The 17,001-nt window shown below is 44.8% G+C and overlaps 1 protein-coding gene across 1 annotated transcript; it reads left to right on the top strand.

Moving 5' to 3' along the window:
• The first annotated feature begins 1,534 nt into the window (after positions 1-1,534).
• slc27a6 (solute carrier family 27 member 6) lies at positions 1,535-16,669 on the top strand. The gene is made up of 10 exons (XM_061061405.1): positions 1,535-2,135; positions 4,665-4,874; positions 5,547-5,705; positions 9,521-9,645; positions 11,558-11,752; positions 14,082-14,172; positions 14,265-14,463; positions 15,140-15,237; positions 15,331-15,461; positions 16,305-16,669. Exons 1-10 carry the CDS (start codon positions 1,649-1,651, stop codon positions 16,479-16,481), a joined length of 1,872 nt encoding a protein of 623 aa, XP_060917388.1. The 5' UTR covers positions 1,535-1,648; the 3' UTR covers positions 16,482-16,669.
• Positions 16,670-17,001: the final 332 nt, after the last annotated feature.

The raw sequence follows: 17,001 nt of genomic DNA, 5'->3' as shown, positions 1-17,001 counted from the left end.
ACCTCTCCTCTCATGTCCTCATTTACTTTGACTTCACTCTTTTATTCATTCGTCTTCCTCTGATCCCTCTGTTTGTAAAGGGAGCGCATCAGGGCGGTTGCTCGGGGAAGTGTCCTGGCACCTCTCCAGCTACCAGACCAACTTCCATGTTATGGTCCAAATCGGGACCGGCGTCCCTCCAGTCCAAGTGACTGAGCTTCTGCCGCCCCAAATCTAAATATCGGAGCCCTGGAGGTGACATGGATATGTTTCTTTTTAAACCAATACACACCTCTTTCTATTTCACACACTCCTTTTATATTATTTGTAAATTGCATTTTATTTAAATACAGTTGACCCCTTTTATCAACTTGCACGTGCGTCTATATTTAAACACATTTTCACCATATCCCCACGGCAGCCATGTTGCCATGACGTCACTCTCACAGTGGGAAGCCCTTTTTAAAAATGGATGAAGTTGAAGGTGTTTTGGCATTTGTGTGGTTCAACTAGTTGTTACAGCATAAAATGCATCATAAAAATAATGAAATTTCACTCTCAAGTTTAAATTTCAGCCGCTTGGGAGGAAGAAAAACTGACATTTTTCCTCCGTTTAATAACTGCCCCTCCCTCCCTGTGTGTGTGTGTGTGTGTCTCCCTCTCTGTTTATCTGATTTTTCAAACTGAAAGCGCCTCATTGGACCCGCCCACTCGTCTCCATAGCAACGGTCACATGGCTCTACATGAAAACACTGACAAGATACCTGAGAAAAACTCGGACATACCGGAAGTGTACGAGTGGGCCTTTCTAAATAAAATGCTTTACTCGTGTTGCGTTTTTATCACAGGCGCGCTGATGAGTCGATCGCTTTCACCAATAAAAGAAGTTCACAGAAAAAAATTAAAAAATAACATCCTGAAGTAGGGAGAACGCTCCTCTGTCGCTTCTTTATAGGTTTATTTGTCCTCATCTATTGTGACTGATTGAGGCAGGAGACATGGTGTCATCGTGCTTTATCCTAAAGAAGGGACGTCTTGAAGATTTATTTTAAGGCTTTTATTATAGAGACAGGACAGTGAATAGAGTCATACATCAGGGGGGAGAGAGAGAGAGGGGGGGGGGGGGGGGATTACATAGGATTTGAGGACCGTGGGTTGCACGAAATAACCACTTGGTCACCGGAGTCCCAAGAGGGGTCTTCCTAATTTGATTTGTTTGCACATTGACAGAACATTACATTCATACATTTATGATCAGCAATAAAATCATTGTTTTATTGGTTTCCAAAATGTCAAGTTTCCCTTCACAGAAAGGGTTCAAGACTTTCTTATATCATTATACTTTTGTGTAACGGTAAATACATGAGGCTATTTCATAACTGTTGAATTTGTATATTATTGAATCCCTAAGAGGACATCAGTTAATTACTCTTAATTTGTAAACAAACCTAGAAAACACACCTTCAATAACAATGCTCGCTTTTATTTTGAAGGCACACGCCTCATTTTCCGGCGTGTAGCTGCGTGGTTTGTGTACTTGTGTGTGTTGTAATAGTGTTGGCTTACATCACTCGTGCAGTGTGAGTTTATTACCTGGACATGATGCCCCGTGGAGCGCAGTGAGCAGCACAGTCTGCACCGACACCTCCCGCTCCTCTCCGCCGCGGACATGACGCTGTCTCTGGGATGGTTCTCCGCCGTGTTCGCGGGCTTCTTCTCCGCTCACGTCCTACAGAGACTCTGCTTCCCGTACTTCTGGAGGGACCTGCTGTTCCTGCTCAAGGTGTTGCGGTACGGAGTGAAGCTCGAGCTCTTCAAAGTGACATCCCGCGTGCGCACGGTGCTGGACCGGTTCATCCAGCAGGCGCAGCGGATCCCGGACAAACCGTTTGTCATCTACGAGGGCAGCGTGCACACGTACCGGGACATCGACAGGCGCAGCAACAGGTTCGCTCAGGTGTTCCTGGATGAGCTGAAGTTAAAGAAAGGGGAATGTGTCGCGCTCCTGATGAGCAACGAGCCCGACTTCCTGTGCGCGTGGTTCGGTTTGGCGAAGGTGGGCTGCTCGGTGGCGTTTCTCAACACCAACATCAAGTCCAAATCTTTACTCCACTGCTTCAACTGCTGCGGAGCCAAGACCCTCATCGTGGGCTCAGGTAAAGACCGGCCGCACCAGGCACCTGCTGCACCGCACGTCACTGTGTCGTCACAGCAGAAGATCTGAGAGGCTTCAGCGCGCGCGCTTCATCTTTGAGTTTTAATACTTTCGCCCCAATTTAATAATTTAACTTACAAAAATCACTTTATTGAACTTCTGCTCCGTGTGAGGTCATCAGTAATACCTGACGTTAGGGCTACAACAAGCGATCATGTTCATCATCGATTAATCGACTATTGTTTATCGATCAATCAGTTCATTTATTAGTTAACTGCAAAGCAGCACTGAGCTGGAGCTGTCATGTAGTCACCAGATTTTGAAACTTTGATAAGATTCTTGTAAAAATCAAACGATATTGATACCATGGCAACAAAAAATCCTAAAAAAAAAGTCCTAAACCTCCAACATCGAGTCATTTATTGTTTTTAATGATCAGAAAGTTACGTTATCTCTAAACTGCACAAATAAACTTTGATGTACTAAAATGTGGCTGTTGCATTTATTAACAAAAATCAGAGATTGGTTTGTTTAAAAACAGTGTTTCTCAATGTGAGGGTCGGGACCCCCAGGGTGGTCACAAGATGCCTTAAATAATTTAAAATAATGCAAGATTGTATATTTTGCCCATTACTGCAAAAATAGGAAAACAACTTCAAATAAATCCATAATTAACCCATGAGCTGTTATCATTATAATCATTCAGGGAGATGAAAATGAGAAATAGGTGGCTGTGGCGCAGTGGTAGAGTCGGTCGTCTCTCAACCGGTAGGTCGAGGATTCGATCCCCAGCTCCTGCAGCTACATGTCGTTGGCCAAGACACTTAACCCCGAATTGCTCCTGCTGCTCCGTCAGCGGCGTTTGAATTTTACCCATTTACCAATTTCTCAAATTGTCAGTCTGCTGCTACGTCACCTGCACACCTGAGCATAGGCGGTAATCACAGCCGCAGGCGGCGAGAAGACGGGACAGGAAGTCAGGAATCAGAGGAGGCTGCACAGTTTTTCAACCGTACGCGTGCAGGATTTTTGGGTGCTGTCGTGTTTAGTGACTTGTTTTCATGTCACTGCAGTATTTAATATTTACATACAGACTTTTAGAATCGCACAAAGTGAACTTTCCACCACAGATTTTTATGAATCGGCTTCTCACACGACAACTTCTCTCAGAGCTTAAAGGAGACTTTGTAGCTCGGGGCTGAAGCTGATGCTCATTTTCCAGATGAATCGATGATGTCTGCTCGATAAAACATGTTCCTATAAACAGATGCAAACTGTAATTCAGTGTTTTTAAAGAGTTTAAGAGGACGTCTTAAAGGGTGTCGTTCTGTCCTCGACCTGAAATGATTTCAGTTTAGTGTCAGAGACGAGGAGAGAGACGTTCACCACGACAAACCTTCACTCTGACTGTTGACAGATTCTCTGAAGTGTCGGGGATTATTTGACAACAAATCGATGAATAATTGCATCTTTTCATTTCAGAACTCTGCAGAAAACTAGCTTTTATATCCGGCCCGATCAGTCAGATACAGTTTATTATATTTAATTTTAATGCAGAAAGGTGGAGCTCAGAGTCCTGTCAGGTCGCTGCTCTTCAGGTCTGATCTGTTGAGCAACCTGAGGGATTGCTCAACGTGGGAGACGACCCCGACCTCCTGCTTTCATATGAACAATGCTTAATTCCAGCTGTATGTTTCTGCTGTGAGCAAGTGAGGAGGACTTCATTGACTCTCCTCCTGTGTGTGAGTGGGGGATTCCTGCGTCTCCACTTAATAGGATTCACCATGCTGCAGCCATGTGACGGCTGATCATTGCTCAACACACAGACGTGATGCTGGTCAGAGGACACTGTCCTCACTGCAACCCGCCGCCGTCAGACACATTCAGGGAAGAAGTCTGATAACAGCCGAGCAGCTGCCGAACGTAAACAGGATGTTCTTCTGTTAATGACCGTTTGGGGGGAAAACGCTGCATTCAGGTTCCTCCTCGGAGGAGGATCCTGGATTCTGAGTGTGGAAGGCGTTCTTCTGACTTCAGTGGTTGTGAAATGTGACACGTCATAGTTGAGCTAAAAGTTGATGTGCAATTTGTGAATTGATAAACATTTTTAAGCATTAACAAAACATTTTGCCGCCACGTTATTATAATAATAATATAATAACATTTATTTATAAAGCACTTCTCAAAACCAACGTCACAAAGTGCTTTACAGAAAAAAGAAAAATCCCAACAAAACAATAAAATCCTTTTAAAAAAGTATTAGTATGTTGATGGCGAATAAGTCTGCAAGTCTGGCACCAAATTCTTTTTGGAGTTTCCAATTTGTTGTCCGACTTGAGGAGGCGTTCTCGGCTTTTTCCAACTCGGAAACCCGTTTTTCCGACGTGTCAGACACCACATGAATGCAGCATATGCCTGGTGGACGCAGTGCCTAAAGTAAAGTTTTAGTTGGAAGAATGACTAAAAAGGGAAAATAAAACTGGATTTGTTTCCGTTCATTTGATTACATCTTGTTTGTCTCATGTCTCAGACTTGTTGGACACTCTGGACGGCATCCTGACCACGCTGCTGGACGACAGCATCCGGGTGTGGGCCGTGAAGAGCCACAGCGAGCACACGCAGGTGAACACGCTGCTGGATAAAATCGACGCCGCGTCTGATGAGCCTGTACCTGCAGCGCTACGAGCCACCACCTCCCTCAAATCCCCCACGCTCTACATCTTCACCTCGGGGACCACAGGTTTGTTTATGTCCTAACCTATAAATCTACACGTTTCTATTTTCATCTGTAGTGCCACACAGACTCTGTGACCTCTGACCCCACACACCCCGTCTGTATCCGCTCAGCATGACCTGACTTCTTGTTAAACTTCTTTAACGCGCTTGACTTGAACTTTCCCGTCAGGTTATTCCCAACCTTTACAAAACTCAATAAAGAGTCATTTCTTAAAAGTGTTAGTGAGATGAATCTGTTCAAGTGAGCGTGAGATTAGCCTTTACTCAAAGACACTAAAAGTCTGTATGAATTTGGAAACTCTAGCTCCCGATTTGACTCCCGCTCGATCGGATGTCGTCACTTTCTCCATCACAAGGACGTGAACACTGAAGTGACCCCGAGGAGCGGCGTTTACATCCGCTGTTTACAACACACAGAGAGCTTTTAAAAAAGCGCAGCCGGAGATTTTAAATCGGGGTGAAACAGAAGGCGGGGCGGGTGAAAGGGATGTCAGGCGGTTTGATTTGACCTCAAATGACTGATTTCACAGGAATAAGAGTTTCTCTCTCTGTGGGAACTCAAACTTTTAGTATATTAGTGAATTATGAAAAAGCTGAATTTCTAAGAACGAGTGACGCCTTGCAGCTCTGCAGAGTAAAAGGACTTTTAGTAACGCGGTGTTTCTTGTGTCCTCAGGTCTCCCTAAAGCCGCAGTGATCACCCACCTGCAGAGCCTGAAGGCAGCTGCAGGATTTTGGGCGTTTGGGGTGACCGAAGACGACGTGATGTACGTCCCTCTGCCGCTCTACCACAGCGCCGCTTCTCTGATCGGGATCGGAGGAACCATAGAGCTGGGTAAGAAGACTCGCAGCATCTCTATATGATGTCTCTTGTTTTGCCTTTTTGTGTAACATTTATTTGCATCTTAATAGTTAGCAGAATTAGCTGTTAGCAGCTCTTGTTTGCAATAGATTTCCGGTCAGACATCACGAGAATACTTGCCTTTATCACGTCTGCACTCCTGAAAATGTCGAGATCATTTCAGGAGGACTGCTCTGGAGATCCTCCTGACCTGGTTGTTCACACATGCACCTCACAGCGGGAGACTATTGGTGCGGTTCACTTGTCTGTTTTGACTCAATGAAAGGTTCAGTTTTTAACTTCAAGTCGCCTGAAGAAAGCGAACTTTGACTCCTTTTTCTTTCCTTCTGGGAATGACGGCTCAGCTTAGTTACCAGCTTAGTTACGGCTCTTAAAGAGACTCTGATGATGATGAGGAGGAGGATGAAGGTTTATTTAAGAGGTTGTTAGATTTGATTAAAAACTAAAAATGAGATAAAGCGTTTGTGCACATTAGCTCCATACCACCCTTCACCTTACTCAACACCTGCAGCACAGGTTACCTGATTCGAGATGAATGGGGGAGAAAATTTGCAAAGGTCTGAAGTTTGACGGGACGTCCTCCACCTCCAGCGGGTCTGACTCGTTCTGTCAAGTTTTCATCACTTGTGGAGGGAAAGTGAGTCTGGATTATGAGTGGATGGGCAGCAGGTAGACAGGTTCAACAGGTGTGTCTTATGAGGGAGGGACTGTCTCTCTCACACACACACACACACACAAATCCAAAATAATCTGCAGAATTTATGTAAACTAGGGATGTGACGTCACTCGAGAGACACGAGACTGTACACCATATTGAGTACTGATCCTAGCTAACAGGTCATCAAACTGGGACCTGGTACTGATCCTAGCTAACAGGTCATCAGAATGGGACCTGGTACTGATCCTAGCTAACAGGTCGTCAGAATGGGACCTGGTACTCATCCTAGCTGGGACCTGGAAGTTCATGAAGAAGAGGAGACGTGTTGATATGAAGGGATGGATGTGGACCAGCTTTGTGTTTCAGCTCACTGACTTCATTGTTTGATACCCAGAAGAGATTTTCTTGGCAGACCGGTCTCCGGTGTGTCCACAGAGACTGACTATGTGAGCCCTTTGAGGAGCCGGCAGCTTAATGAGGCTTCAGAGCGCCACAGACACTGGAGACTATTATGGAGAATATAATTATGTTACGTCATCGTTGTGTTTGTTACCCTTCAGTGGTTCGAACCTTCACGTCGTGTGGTAAAAAAGTTTTTTAACTGCAGCTCAGTGATTGATCAATCTTTGGATTCTTTGTTTCAACTGTTACCAAAGTTTACGAGTTCAACGTCCTCCGATACTCAGAAAGACTGAGCTAACAAACGCAGGCCGGTGTCCTCGAACTTGTTCAGATAGAAGTGATTGTACTCGACCTAAAAAGCCTCTGCATGTTTCTAATAAGCTCCACGAGCAGAAACGTGTTCAAACTAGGATCAATATTGGAGATGCTTTTGAAAAATGGAGAGAGGTTAGAACACAGAAAGGTTTACAGACCGATGCAGAGCTGGATAAACACTGAAGCTTCAGTGTCCACCACATGGTGACCTGTGTGAGCATCGACTCTAGAGAAGAGGGGGCGGGGAGAGAGAGAGAGAGACAGCTCTCTATAATGTTTAGAATTTGGACTGCAGTACCCATTTTAAACACTAGGTTTCATACATACAGTTGCAAGAAAAAGTATGTGAACCCTTTGGAATTTCTTTGTTTTCTGCATAAATTGGCCATAAAATGTGTTCTGATCTTCATCTAAGTCACAACAATAGACAAACACAGTCTGCTCAAACTAATACCACACAAACAATTATATGTTTCATGTTTTTGTTGAACACAACATGTAAACATTCACAGTGCAGGGTGGAAAAAGTATGTGAACCCTTGGATTTAATAACTGGTTGACCCTCCTTTGGCAGCAATAACCTCGACCAAACATTTCCTGTAGTTACAGATCAGACCTGCACAACGGTCAGGAGGAATTTTGGACCATTCCTCTTTACAAAACTTTTTCAGTTCAGCAATATTCTTGGGATGTCTGGTGTGAATCGCTCTCATGAGGTCATGCCACAGCATCTCTATCGGGTTGAGGTCAGGACTCTGACTGGGCCACTCCAGAAGGTGTATTTTCTTCTGTTGAAGCCATTCTGTTGTTGATTTACTTCTGTGCTTTGGGTTCGTTGTCCTGTTGCATCACCCATCTTTTGTTGAGCTTCTATTGGTGGACAGATGGCCTTAACCTTTCCTGCAAAATGTCTTGACAAACTTGGGAATTCATTTTTCCGTCGATGATAGCAATCTGTCCAGTCCCTGATGCAGCAAAGCCCCAAACCATGATGCCCCCTCCACCATACTTTGGGTTACACCATACAGTTGGGATGAGGTTTTGATGTTGGTGTGCGGTGCCTGTCTTTCTCCACACATAGTGTTGTGTGTTCCTTCCAAACAACTCACCTTTGGTTTCATCTGTCCACAGGATGTTTTGCCAGTAGTGTTGTGGAACATCTAGGAGCTCTGTCGCAAACTTCAAACGTGCAGCAATGTTTTTTTTAGACAGCAGTGGCTTTCTCCGTGGTGTCCTCACCATGAACTCCATTCTTGTTTAATGTTTTACGTATCGTAGATTCGTCAACAGAGATGTTAGCATGTGCCAGAGATTTGTGTAAGTCTTTAGCTGACACTCTAGGATTCTTCTTCACCTCATTGAGCATTCTGCGCTGTGCTCTTGCAGTCATCTTTACAGGACGGCCACTTCTAGGGAGAGTAGCAACAGTGCTGAACTTTCTCCATTTATAGACAATTTGTCTTACCGTGGACTGATGAACATCAAGGCTTTTAGAGATTCTTTTGTAACCCTTTCCAGCTTTATGCAAGTCAACAATTCTTAATCGTCGGTCTTCTGAGAGCTCTTTTGTGCGAGGCGTGGTTCACATCAGGCAATGCTTCTTGAGAGTAGCAAACTCAAAACTGGAGTGTGTTTTTTATAGGGCAGGGCAGCTTTAACCAACACCTCCAATCTCGTCTCATTGATTGGACTCCAGGTTGGCTGACTCCTGACTCCAATTAGCTCTTAGAGAAGTCATTAGCCTAGGGGTTCACATACTTTTTCCACCCTGCACTGTGAATGTTTACATGTTGTGTTCAACAGAAACATGAAAACATATAATTATTTGTGTTGTATTAGTGTAAGCAGACTGTGTTTGTCTATTGTTGAGACTTAGATGAAGATCAGAACACATTTTATGGCCAACTTGTGCAGAAAACAAAGAAATTCCAAATGGTTCACATACTTTTTCTTGCAACTGTAGATACATTCACAGTGGGTATTTTGTTTCAGGGTTATTGCACAGCGATAGTTCTGACCCTCTGTGCCTGTTCAGCATTCATCAGAGGGGGGCGGCTGAAGCTCAGAGATAGAGTCGGTCATCTCTCAACTGGAAGGTCTGGTGTTCAGCCATAAGTGTGTGAATGTGTAGGTGTGACCTGCGGTTTAAAAGCGACTCAAGTCCAATTGAGTGACAGTCTGGGGGAAGGAACTGTTGTTGTGTTGGGTTGTTTTGGTGTACAGTGATCTGTAGCGCCTACCTGAGGGGAGGAGTTTAAAGTTTGTGCCCATTGTCTGACTGGGACCAGTACAAGTCCTGGACGGAGGCCAGGTCGGCACCAAGGGTTGTTTTGTGATAAACCTGCACCCCGTCTAAATAAGACGATTATGAAAACACTTTGACTTTAACGTTTTCTTGTTTGTTGTGTCACAGGAGCGACCTGCATCCTGAAGAAGAAGTTTTCAGCTTCACATTTCTGGAGCGACTGTCGAAAACACAACGTGACCGTTTTCCAGTACATCGGGGAACTCTGCAGATATCTCTGCAACCAGCCTCAGGTGAGCTAACGTTTAGCATTCTGCTGTTGATGCACAATTATATAAATATCAGGTTTTATTAGACCGAGAGACCACACACCCGCAGTTTGAAGCAACGATTCCACATACGTGCACGAGATCTCACAGAGACTCGTGCGATCAAACGTGATTTCAGAAGGAGGATGATCGACGTTGTCGGCTGGCGTGCAGTGAAAAAACAAAAAACCTGAAGAGAAAATGGCCTAGAAGACGGTAGAGGTGCCTTATATTTGCTGCCATGTTTGTGAGCTGTGAAAGAACGGTCTCTCTCTCCGGTCTGCTCGCTCTCATTGGCTATGCCGATTATTGCGTTGGAGGCAGACCGATCTGAAGTCTTAATTATCAAACATATCTGATATTTAGGATCCCAGACCAGGAGCAGTAAAATAATCGTAGTGACACTTCACGCTTTAGGATCATTTTGACAAATAATCAGACGAGACAAGCTGTGAATCAGGCCACGCCCCCTGATGGTTGTGGTGACAAATAGGGCCAAAATCCTCCAGTGTGTACGTCACACTCTGACTACACACAATCCTCATCACACTTTGTCTTTCATTTGAAGATGAATGCTCAGAAATGAATGAAGAACATCTGAAATATGACAGCCATGAAACACTGATAATTTAGAGACGCCATCTTTAAAATAGAAGTCTGATCGACTATAAAAAAGCTCTTTTATAGGACGATTAAAAAACAACAAACCATTGCTCTTTAGGAGAACTAAACGACTCATGTGACTTGACATAAAAACAAGCCACACGGCATGAAGAAGTGGTTGAGACTTGAAGAGTGACAGAGGGAGTTGGAGCAGAGAGTCTTTACAGCAGATTCTCCTCTTACAGTCGCAGCTACTCGTGAATAATTTGAGACAGAAGACAAGCAGGGGCTTTGTTTTAGTGTTTGCATCCTCCGTTGGTGGACAGAGGCACACACACACACACACACACACACACACACACACACACACACACACACAGACACATGTACACACACACACACACACATGTACACACACATGTACACACACACACACACAGACGCATGAACACACAAACACACACACACACACACATGTACACACATACACACACACAGACAGACAGACATGCACATGGAGACACACATACGAATGCAGAGACACTTAAGCACACACTGAGACATGCTTGCACACACTCACATTGAAATACATGCACACACACACACACACACGGAGTGAGGGTAGAGGTCGTCTTCATCGGACTCAAAGTCCTTTTTGTCTCTGCTCTCTCTCTCTCTTGTTATTCAGCTGTGTGGGCGAGTTTGGGGGGGATGTCCTGGACTGTCCTCTGTTTTGATTGGTAAATTAAACATGTAGACACGTACGACACATGAGCACTTTTCACCCCGTTTAGTATGTGCACACAAGCGTGAGGATTGATTTCTGTCGGCGTGCGTGCATGCGGTGATCAATGTGCAAATATGACAACAAACGCCCTCCTGAGGACATGTAAACAACCAGGAGAGACGAAAGATTGTTTCAATAATATGAAAGCATGAATTATGAGATAATGTTCAGTACAGCTGCTTTTATTTGAGGCACAAAATCAACCACAGAAACTAAATAAAATCTTGAGATTTGAAGGTTGAAGATTAATTTCTTAACTGTTTGTAGTTTTATTAAAGGAGCAATATGTAACTCTGACACCTAGTGTTTAAAATGGGTACTGCAGTCTAAATTCTAAACATTGTAGAGAGCTGTCTTCCCCCCTCCTCTCGATGCTCACACAGGTCACCATGTGGTGAACACTGAAGTTCTAACCTCTCTCCTTTTTCAAAAGCAAAAAGGTATTTTCTGATTGGAAGCATTTAAAAATCAGGAATAATAACCTCCTCACGTCCTATCGCTCCACAGTCGGATCGAGATAAGGATCACAAGGTGGTGATGGGCGTGGGCAACGGGCTGCGGCCGGACGTCTGGAGGGAGTTTCATAGTCGCTTTGGAAACATTAAAATGTGCGAGGTGTACGGCTCCACCGAGGGAAACCTGTGCTTCATGAACCACATCGGAAAGATCGGGACGGTCGGACGCTCCAACTTCATCTACAGGGTGAGAGATCGATTTTATCTCTGTGTCTTTATCCTGCTCACTCTCACAGGAAACGTGTTTAAATGTGTTTATTTTAACGCTTCTCGATGACTCCTAACTTGTTACTTACATTTATAGGCCGAGGTTTTTGTCACTCTCAGCTACAGTTGTCGCTCATGTCGGTCTAAGGGGCGTAGGTGTGCAACAGAAAAGAAAAAAAGTGCTCCCTCCCGAAGCGAAGCAGAAGCTCCGCCCCCTGCAGGACGTAGTGTGTATGTTTACTGCTTGTATCTGCACTGCAAGCTATCGCACGCTAGCACAAGCTAAGCACCGGTGTTTGTCACCTGCCTGTCCAACAGGAAGCAGAACAACTCCACGTCCACGGGTGAAAGACAACACAAGGTTCACCCTCCTTTTAGAACGAGCTTTATCCGCTTGGTGTTTCTGCTCACTGTGATTATATTTTCTCTTCTTTGCTGCTACGTCCATGTCCGTCAAATTCACTGAATTGTATCCACTCCTAAACTCACCTGCTGCGCTGTCATTGGCTGGAGGAAACACACCAGCTCCGCCCAGAAATGTCCCGAGTCAACCAGAACAAAGCAGAACAGTAAAATCCAGTCAGAGGACAGAGTCTCTGCAGACACAGACACCACCACACATGTATGGAGGCCCAGAAGGGACGATGGAGCAGCTTCACTTTAGGAGAAGTCTGTATTTTATTTTGAAGGAACAAGCTGCAGACTCTGAAAGAGAGGCATACATCGTATTTATGACCCAGATTCTCTAAACACAGACACCTGGAGGTCTGTGTGGACTGGTGGTGGGGGGAGGGGCGTAAACAGATTAGAGGAGATCTGCAGGTCACGTATTATCCGGGAAGTTTAGAGTGCCCTCCTTTTAGAGGGTCTCTGAGGGGTCAACCCTCGACCCTGGACTCACTGTCATGAAAACCTGTTACCTGCACGGGTCAATCTATAAATCTATTAATATCATGCATGGAGCAAAAACAACCTCTGTAACTTACAGAGGTAGCTATCGATAATTAATTAACAATCTCAGGAAAAAAGAAATACAGAATCCTTCAGTTTGATACATATCTAATATTTTCACTGATTTTAATTTTGCCTGGTCCACACAAGATCGTCATTGTTTTTCTAAATGAACAAGAGCGCTACAGTGCATCACAATCCAGTTCTATAGAGTTCAAAATGATCCGGAAAATGTGATGAAAACAAACATTTGAAGAAACTTTGACGTCGTACTCCGCTACAGTTTGATCAACTATCAGAACTGCGCCCTCTCTGAAACGGACGAGTCATGACACGGCTCCGATGACTCGGCTGAATCTCAGAGAGAGCCTGCCAAACCTGAAGACGGAGCGGTGGGGCTTAGTGTGTAAGTCTGAGAGTGGGGTTAAGAGGAGCAGCGTCTTCCGAGGTTTTATCTCCAGTAAAGCTTGTGTTAATCAGAGGAGTTACAAAACACAAGCTGTGTTTAACTCCAATCTCTGACCAACTCTATTCTTAGACTGTTACAGAAGTGAAGTTATAAAACATCAGTGTTACAGCATCCGGCATTAGACAACAGGAGAATCAGGTGTGTCACATCATCGGGGACCTGCAGGGAGAACAAGAGCAACAACAGAGACACGCTGTATATATGAGAGAGGGGACGTGATGCTAAAAGCTGAAACAACTGCATGAACAGCGCAGACGGTCTGCAAGTCAGAAACTCTTAAAATAATAAATAAAAACTTCAACAGAAGTGCTAAGGCCCCATGTCGACCTAGCGTTTTTTTCTGAGCACCATCGTCCTTTTTCAATTATTTTAAATGAGTAGAGAGCAGCCGGCTGGAGAAAAGGTGCAGCGCCCAGCCATCAGCACCGTTGACGTCACCGGCGCTCTTTTCCAGATGTATGATATTCCCCGTAGTTTTAGCCTCCTACAGATCGTGTCTTGTACCCACATCCTCCTCGCTGGAGGAGTCTGATCGGGGGGAAAAAAAAGATCTCAAATATAAAACATGCAGTAAAAAGTAACGGAGCAGTGTCGGTCATACAGCGGCCGTTATCAACACACTGTTGTCATAGAGACAGGACGGACGTGCAGCGCTTCATGCAAACACTCCAGAGTGCACAGCCAGCACTTTTCTGCCTGGAAAAAAAGCATTGCTGAACACGGGGTCTAAGTCGGTCCTGCAGCCAGCGTTAGACTCAGCGGGAGTTTTATTTAGTAATAAAATGACCTGAAGGTTAAATTAGAATATGTTTTTAAAGTGTCTGATGTGTTCGATCTTTCATTCCTGTATCTGTTGTATTCATATTCTTCGTTTGAATGTTTCCTGCAGCTCCTGTTTAAGTACGACCTAGTGAAGTACGACATGCTGCGAGACGAACCCGTGAAAGATCCGCACGGATTCTGTCAGCGCGTGGAGCAAGGTCAGAGGGCGGTCATCGTCTCTTTCAGGGGTCGTTTTTGGTTTTTTTCTTTGAGATGTATTTCTGACTCTCTGCTGTGCGGCTCCTCTCAGGTGAGACGGGTCTGCTGCTGTCGAAGGTGAGCGCCATCAGCCCGTTCTTCGGCTACGCGGGCAGCAAACAGCTGACGGAGAAGAAGCTGATGAGGGACGTGTTCGCCAAAGGAGACGCGTACTTCAACACCGGAGACCTGATGTCTGAAGAACAGGAGGGCTTCATCTGCTTCAGAGACCGAGTGGGAGACACATTCAGGTACGGTCAGTCGGGGGTTGGAGAAGTCTTTACTGCAGGGACCAATCACACGGCTGCATCCGCCACGAGGTGATGATGTCAGAGAGGATGGCGAGACCACAAACCTGAGACTCCACTAATTAGTTACACCAGGTTCAGTCTCTTTTTTAATGTTTCTGCAAGAAAAATAAACATGCTCACAGCTTTCATTTTTATGTCATCGATGTCAAGTATGTCTACCTGCTGTGCACTCGCCACCTAATGTTTAAAATGGGTACTGCAGTCCAAATTCTAAACATCATAGAGAGCTGTCTCCCCCCCTCCCCCCTCCTCTCTAGAGTCGATGCTCACTCAGGTCACCATGTGGTGAACACTGAAGCTTCAGTGTTTATCCAGCTCTGCATCGGTCTGTAAATCTTTCTGTGTTCTAACCTCGCTCCATTTTTCAAAATCATCTCCAATATTGATCCTAGTTTGAGCACGTTTCTGCTCGTGGAGCTTATTAGAAACATGCAGAGGCTTTTTAGGTCGGGTACAATCACTTCTATCTGAACCACTTCTCTTGCCCGCTTCCATCGCTGCAACACCTGTTGGTTTGACCTGATACTGTGTCTCCTGACTGAGAGTTTGTAAACTGTCTGATGTAACACACAGTTAGACCGTGGGGATATAAATGAGGATGTTCCTCTGCGTTTAGGTGGAAAGGTGAAAACGTGGCGACGACAGAAGTGGCGGAGATCGTGAGTCAGGTGGATTTTATACAAGAAGTCAACGTGTACGGCGTGGAAATACAAGGTATGGGAATAGAAAATAAAGACATTCAGAGGTCGTTTTAAAAGTACACATTGTGAGATAATTATCTGACCTGATCTGATCTTTTTTTAACAGGACATGAGGGCAGAGCAGGGATGGCGGCCATGATTGTTCGACCCGGTTTTACCTTCGATGGGAAGAAACTGTTCGATCATGTGACGAGGGAGCTCCCGGCGTACGCCCGCCCGCTCTTCATCAGGCTCCAGGTGAGAAACACGGACGCACACTGCGGCTGCTTCCTGACTTTTCTTTGACTCGATTTGTATTTCTAGTTCAGTCTGTGTTTCCTGACAGTTGCGATGTTTGTTCTCTCCGATGATCTAAATCACGTGCAGCGTCAGGAGATCTGAATGCTGATTGGTTCTCGTGACACAGCGTCGAGCAGATTTGAGTCTCATATTGAAAAGTGTGATTTTTAATCGGTCGTCAGCTGAACTTTACTCCAGATAATAAAGATCAATAAATCACTGTTAGGTCACAGCTGATTGGTTACTCATTAGTGTTGATATCGCTCCGCCTGTTTTCTTAATGTCCACACAGACTGTTTCTCCAGTGCACGCTAAAGCCTGCTCATACGTGATTGGTCAGCATGGCTCGGACTACAAATGTACTACAAACAGAAACCAGAACTCTACCCATGCTGATCAATCCATTAATTATTATCTTTTTTTAAATTACAATTAATCACATGCTATTTTTTTTGGTGTTGGTCATGACTCGGTGTCACCAAAACCGGCCTTGGTCTTGACTCGGTCTTGACCTGCCTTGGTCTAGGTCTTGACTTGGTCTCGACATGCCTTGGTCTTGGTCTTGACTCGGTCTCACCCTGCCTTGGTCTTGGTCTTGACCCGATCTCGCCCTACCTTGGTCTTGGTCTTGGTCTTGGTCTTGGTCTTGACTCTGTCTCACCCTGCCTTGGTCTCGGTCTTAACTCGGTCTCGACCTGCCTTGGTCTTGGTCTTGTCAAAACCCTTTAACAAATGTTATTTTGATGCTATTTTATGATTTCCTGTGTTTTTTGCTGATTATTTTTCTGATGTGTCTCTCAGGAGGAGATGGAGATGACGAGCACGTACAAGCAGCGGAAGTTCCAGCTGGTTCAGAGCGGTTTCAACCCGTCGACAGTCCCTGATCCTCTATTTGTTCTGGACCAACAGCAGCACTTTTACATTCCTCTGACGGACACAATCTACCAGAGCATCATCAGCGGGGAGAGGAAACTATAAAACTCTGAGTGTGTGTGGATATGCACAATCGTTAGCTTTTTAAATTAAAACCAGTGGGCAAACAATCATGTTTATAATGAACTAAAGTCTGAATGAAAAGCTGTCGACTGAATAATAAACATTGCAAAAACACGTGAGAAGTCATAATCCTGAGATATTCTGTTGAATAAATACGCTCTGTAGATCGAGATGCTCTACATATCAATGAGAAATATTTTTCAAATGTAACAAAAATCAGTTAAAGGAGCAACATGTAACTCTGTCACCTAGTGTTTAAAACGGCTGCTGCAGTCCAAATTCTAAACATTGTAGAGAGCTGTCACCACCGCCCCCCCCCCCCCCCCCCCAGAGTCGATGTTTATGCAGGTTGCCATGTGGTGAATACTGCCACCTCTGCATCGGTCTGTAAACCTTGTCTGCGTTCTAACCTCAAAATCACTTCTATCTGAACTACTTCTCTTGCCCGCTTCCATCGCTGCAACACCTGTTGACCTGATAACTGCTCTCATATCTGGTAAAC

The sequence above is a fragment of the Labrus mixtus genome, chromosome 17 (genome assembly GCF_963584025.1).
Source record: "Labrus mixtus chromosome 17, fLabMix1.1, whole genome shotgun sequence".
NCBI lineage: Eukaryota > Metazoa > Chordata > Actinopteri > Labriformes > Labridae > Labrus > Labrus mixtus.
The sequence above is the reverse complement of the archived record's forward strand: the minus strand, read 5'-3'. Positions and strand labels throughout refer to the sequence as shown.

Coding starts and splice junctions, on each gene's coding strand:
- slc27a6 (XM_061061405.1), top strand. CDS start 1,649: ATGACGCTGTCTCTGGGATGGTTCTCCGCCGTGTTCGCGGGCTTCTTC. Junction 15,238..15,330: donor GTACGGCGTGGAAATACAAG/GTATGGGAATAG, acceptor TTTTTTTAACAG/GACATGAGGGCAGAGCAGGG. Junction 15,462..16,304: donor CGCTCTTCATCAGGCTCCAG/GTGAGAAACACG, acceptor TGTGTCTCTCAG/GAGGAGATGGAGATGACGAG.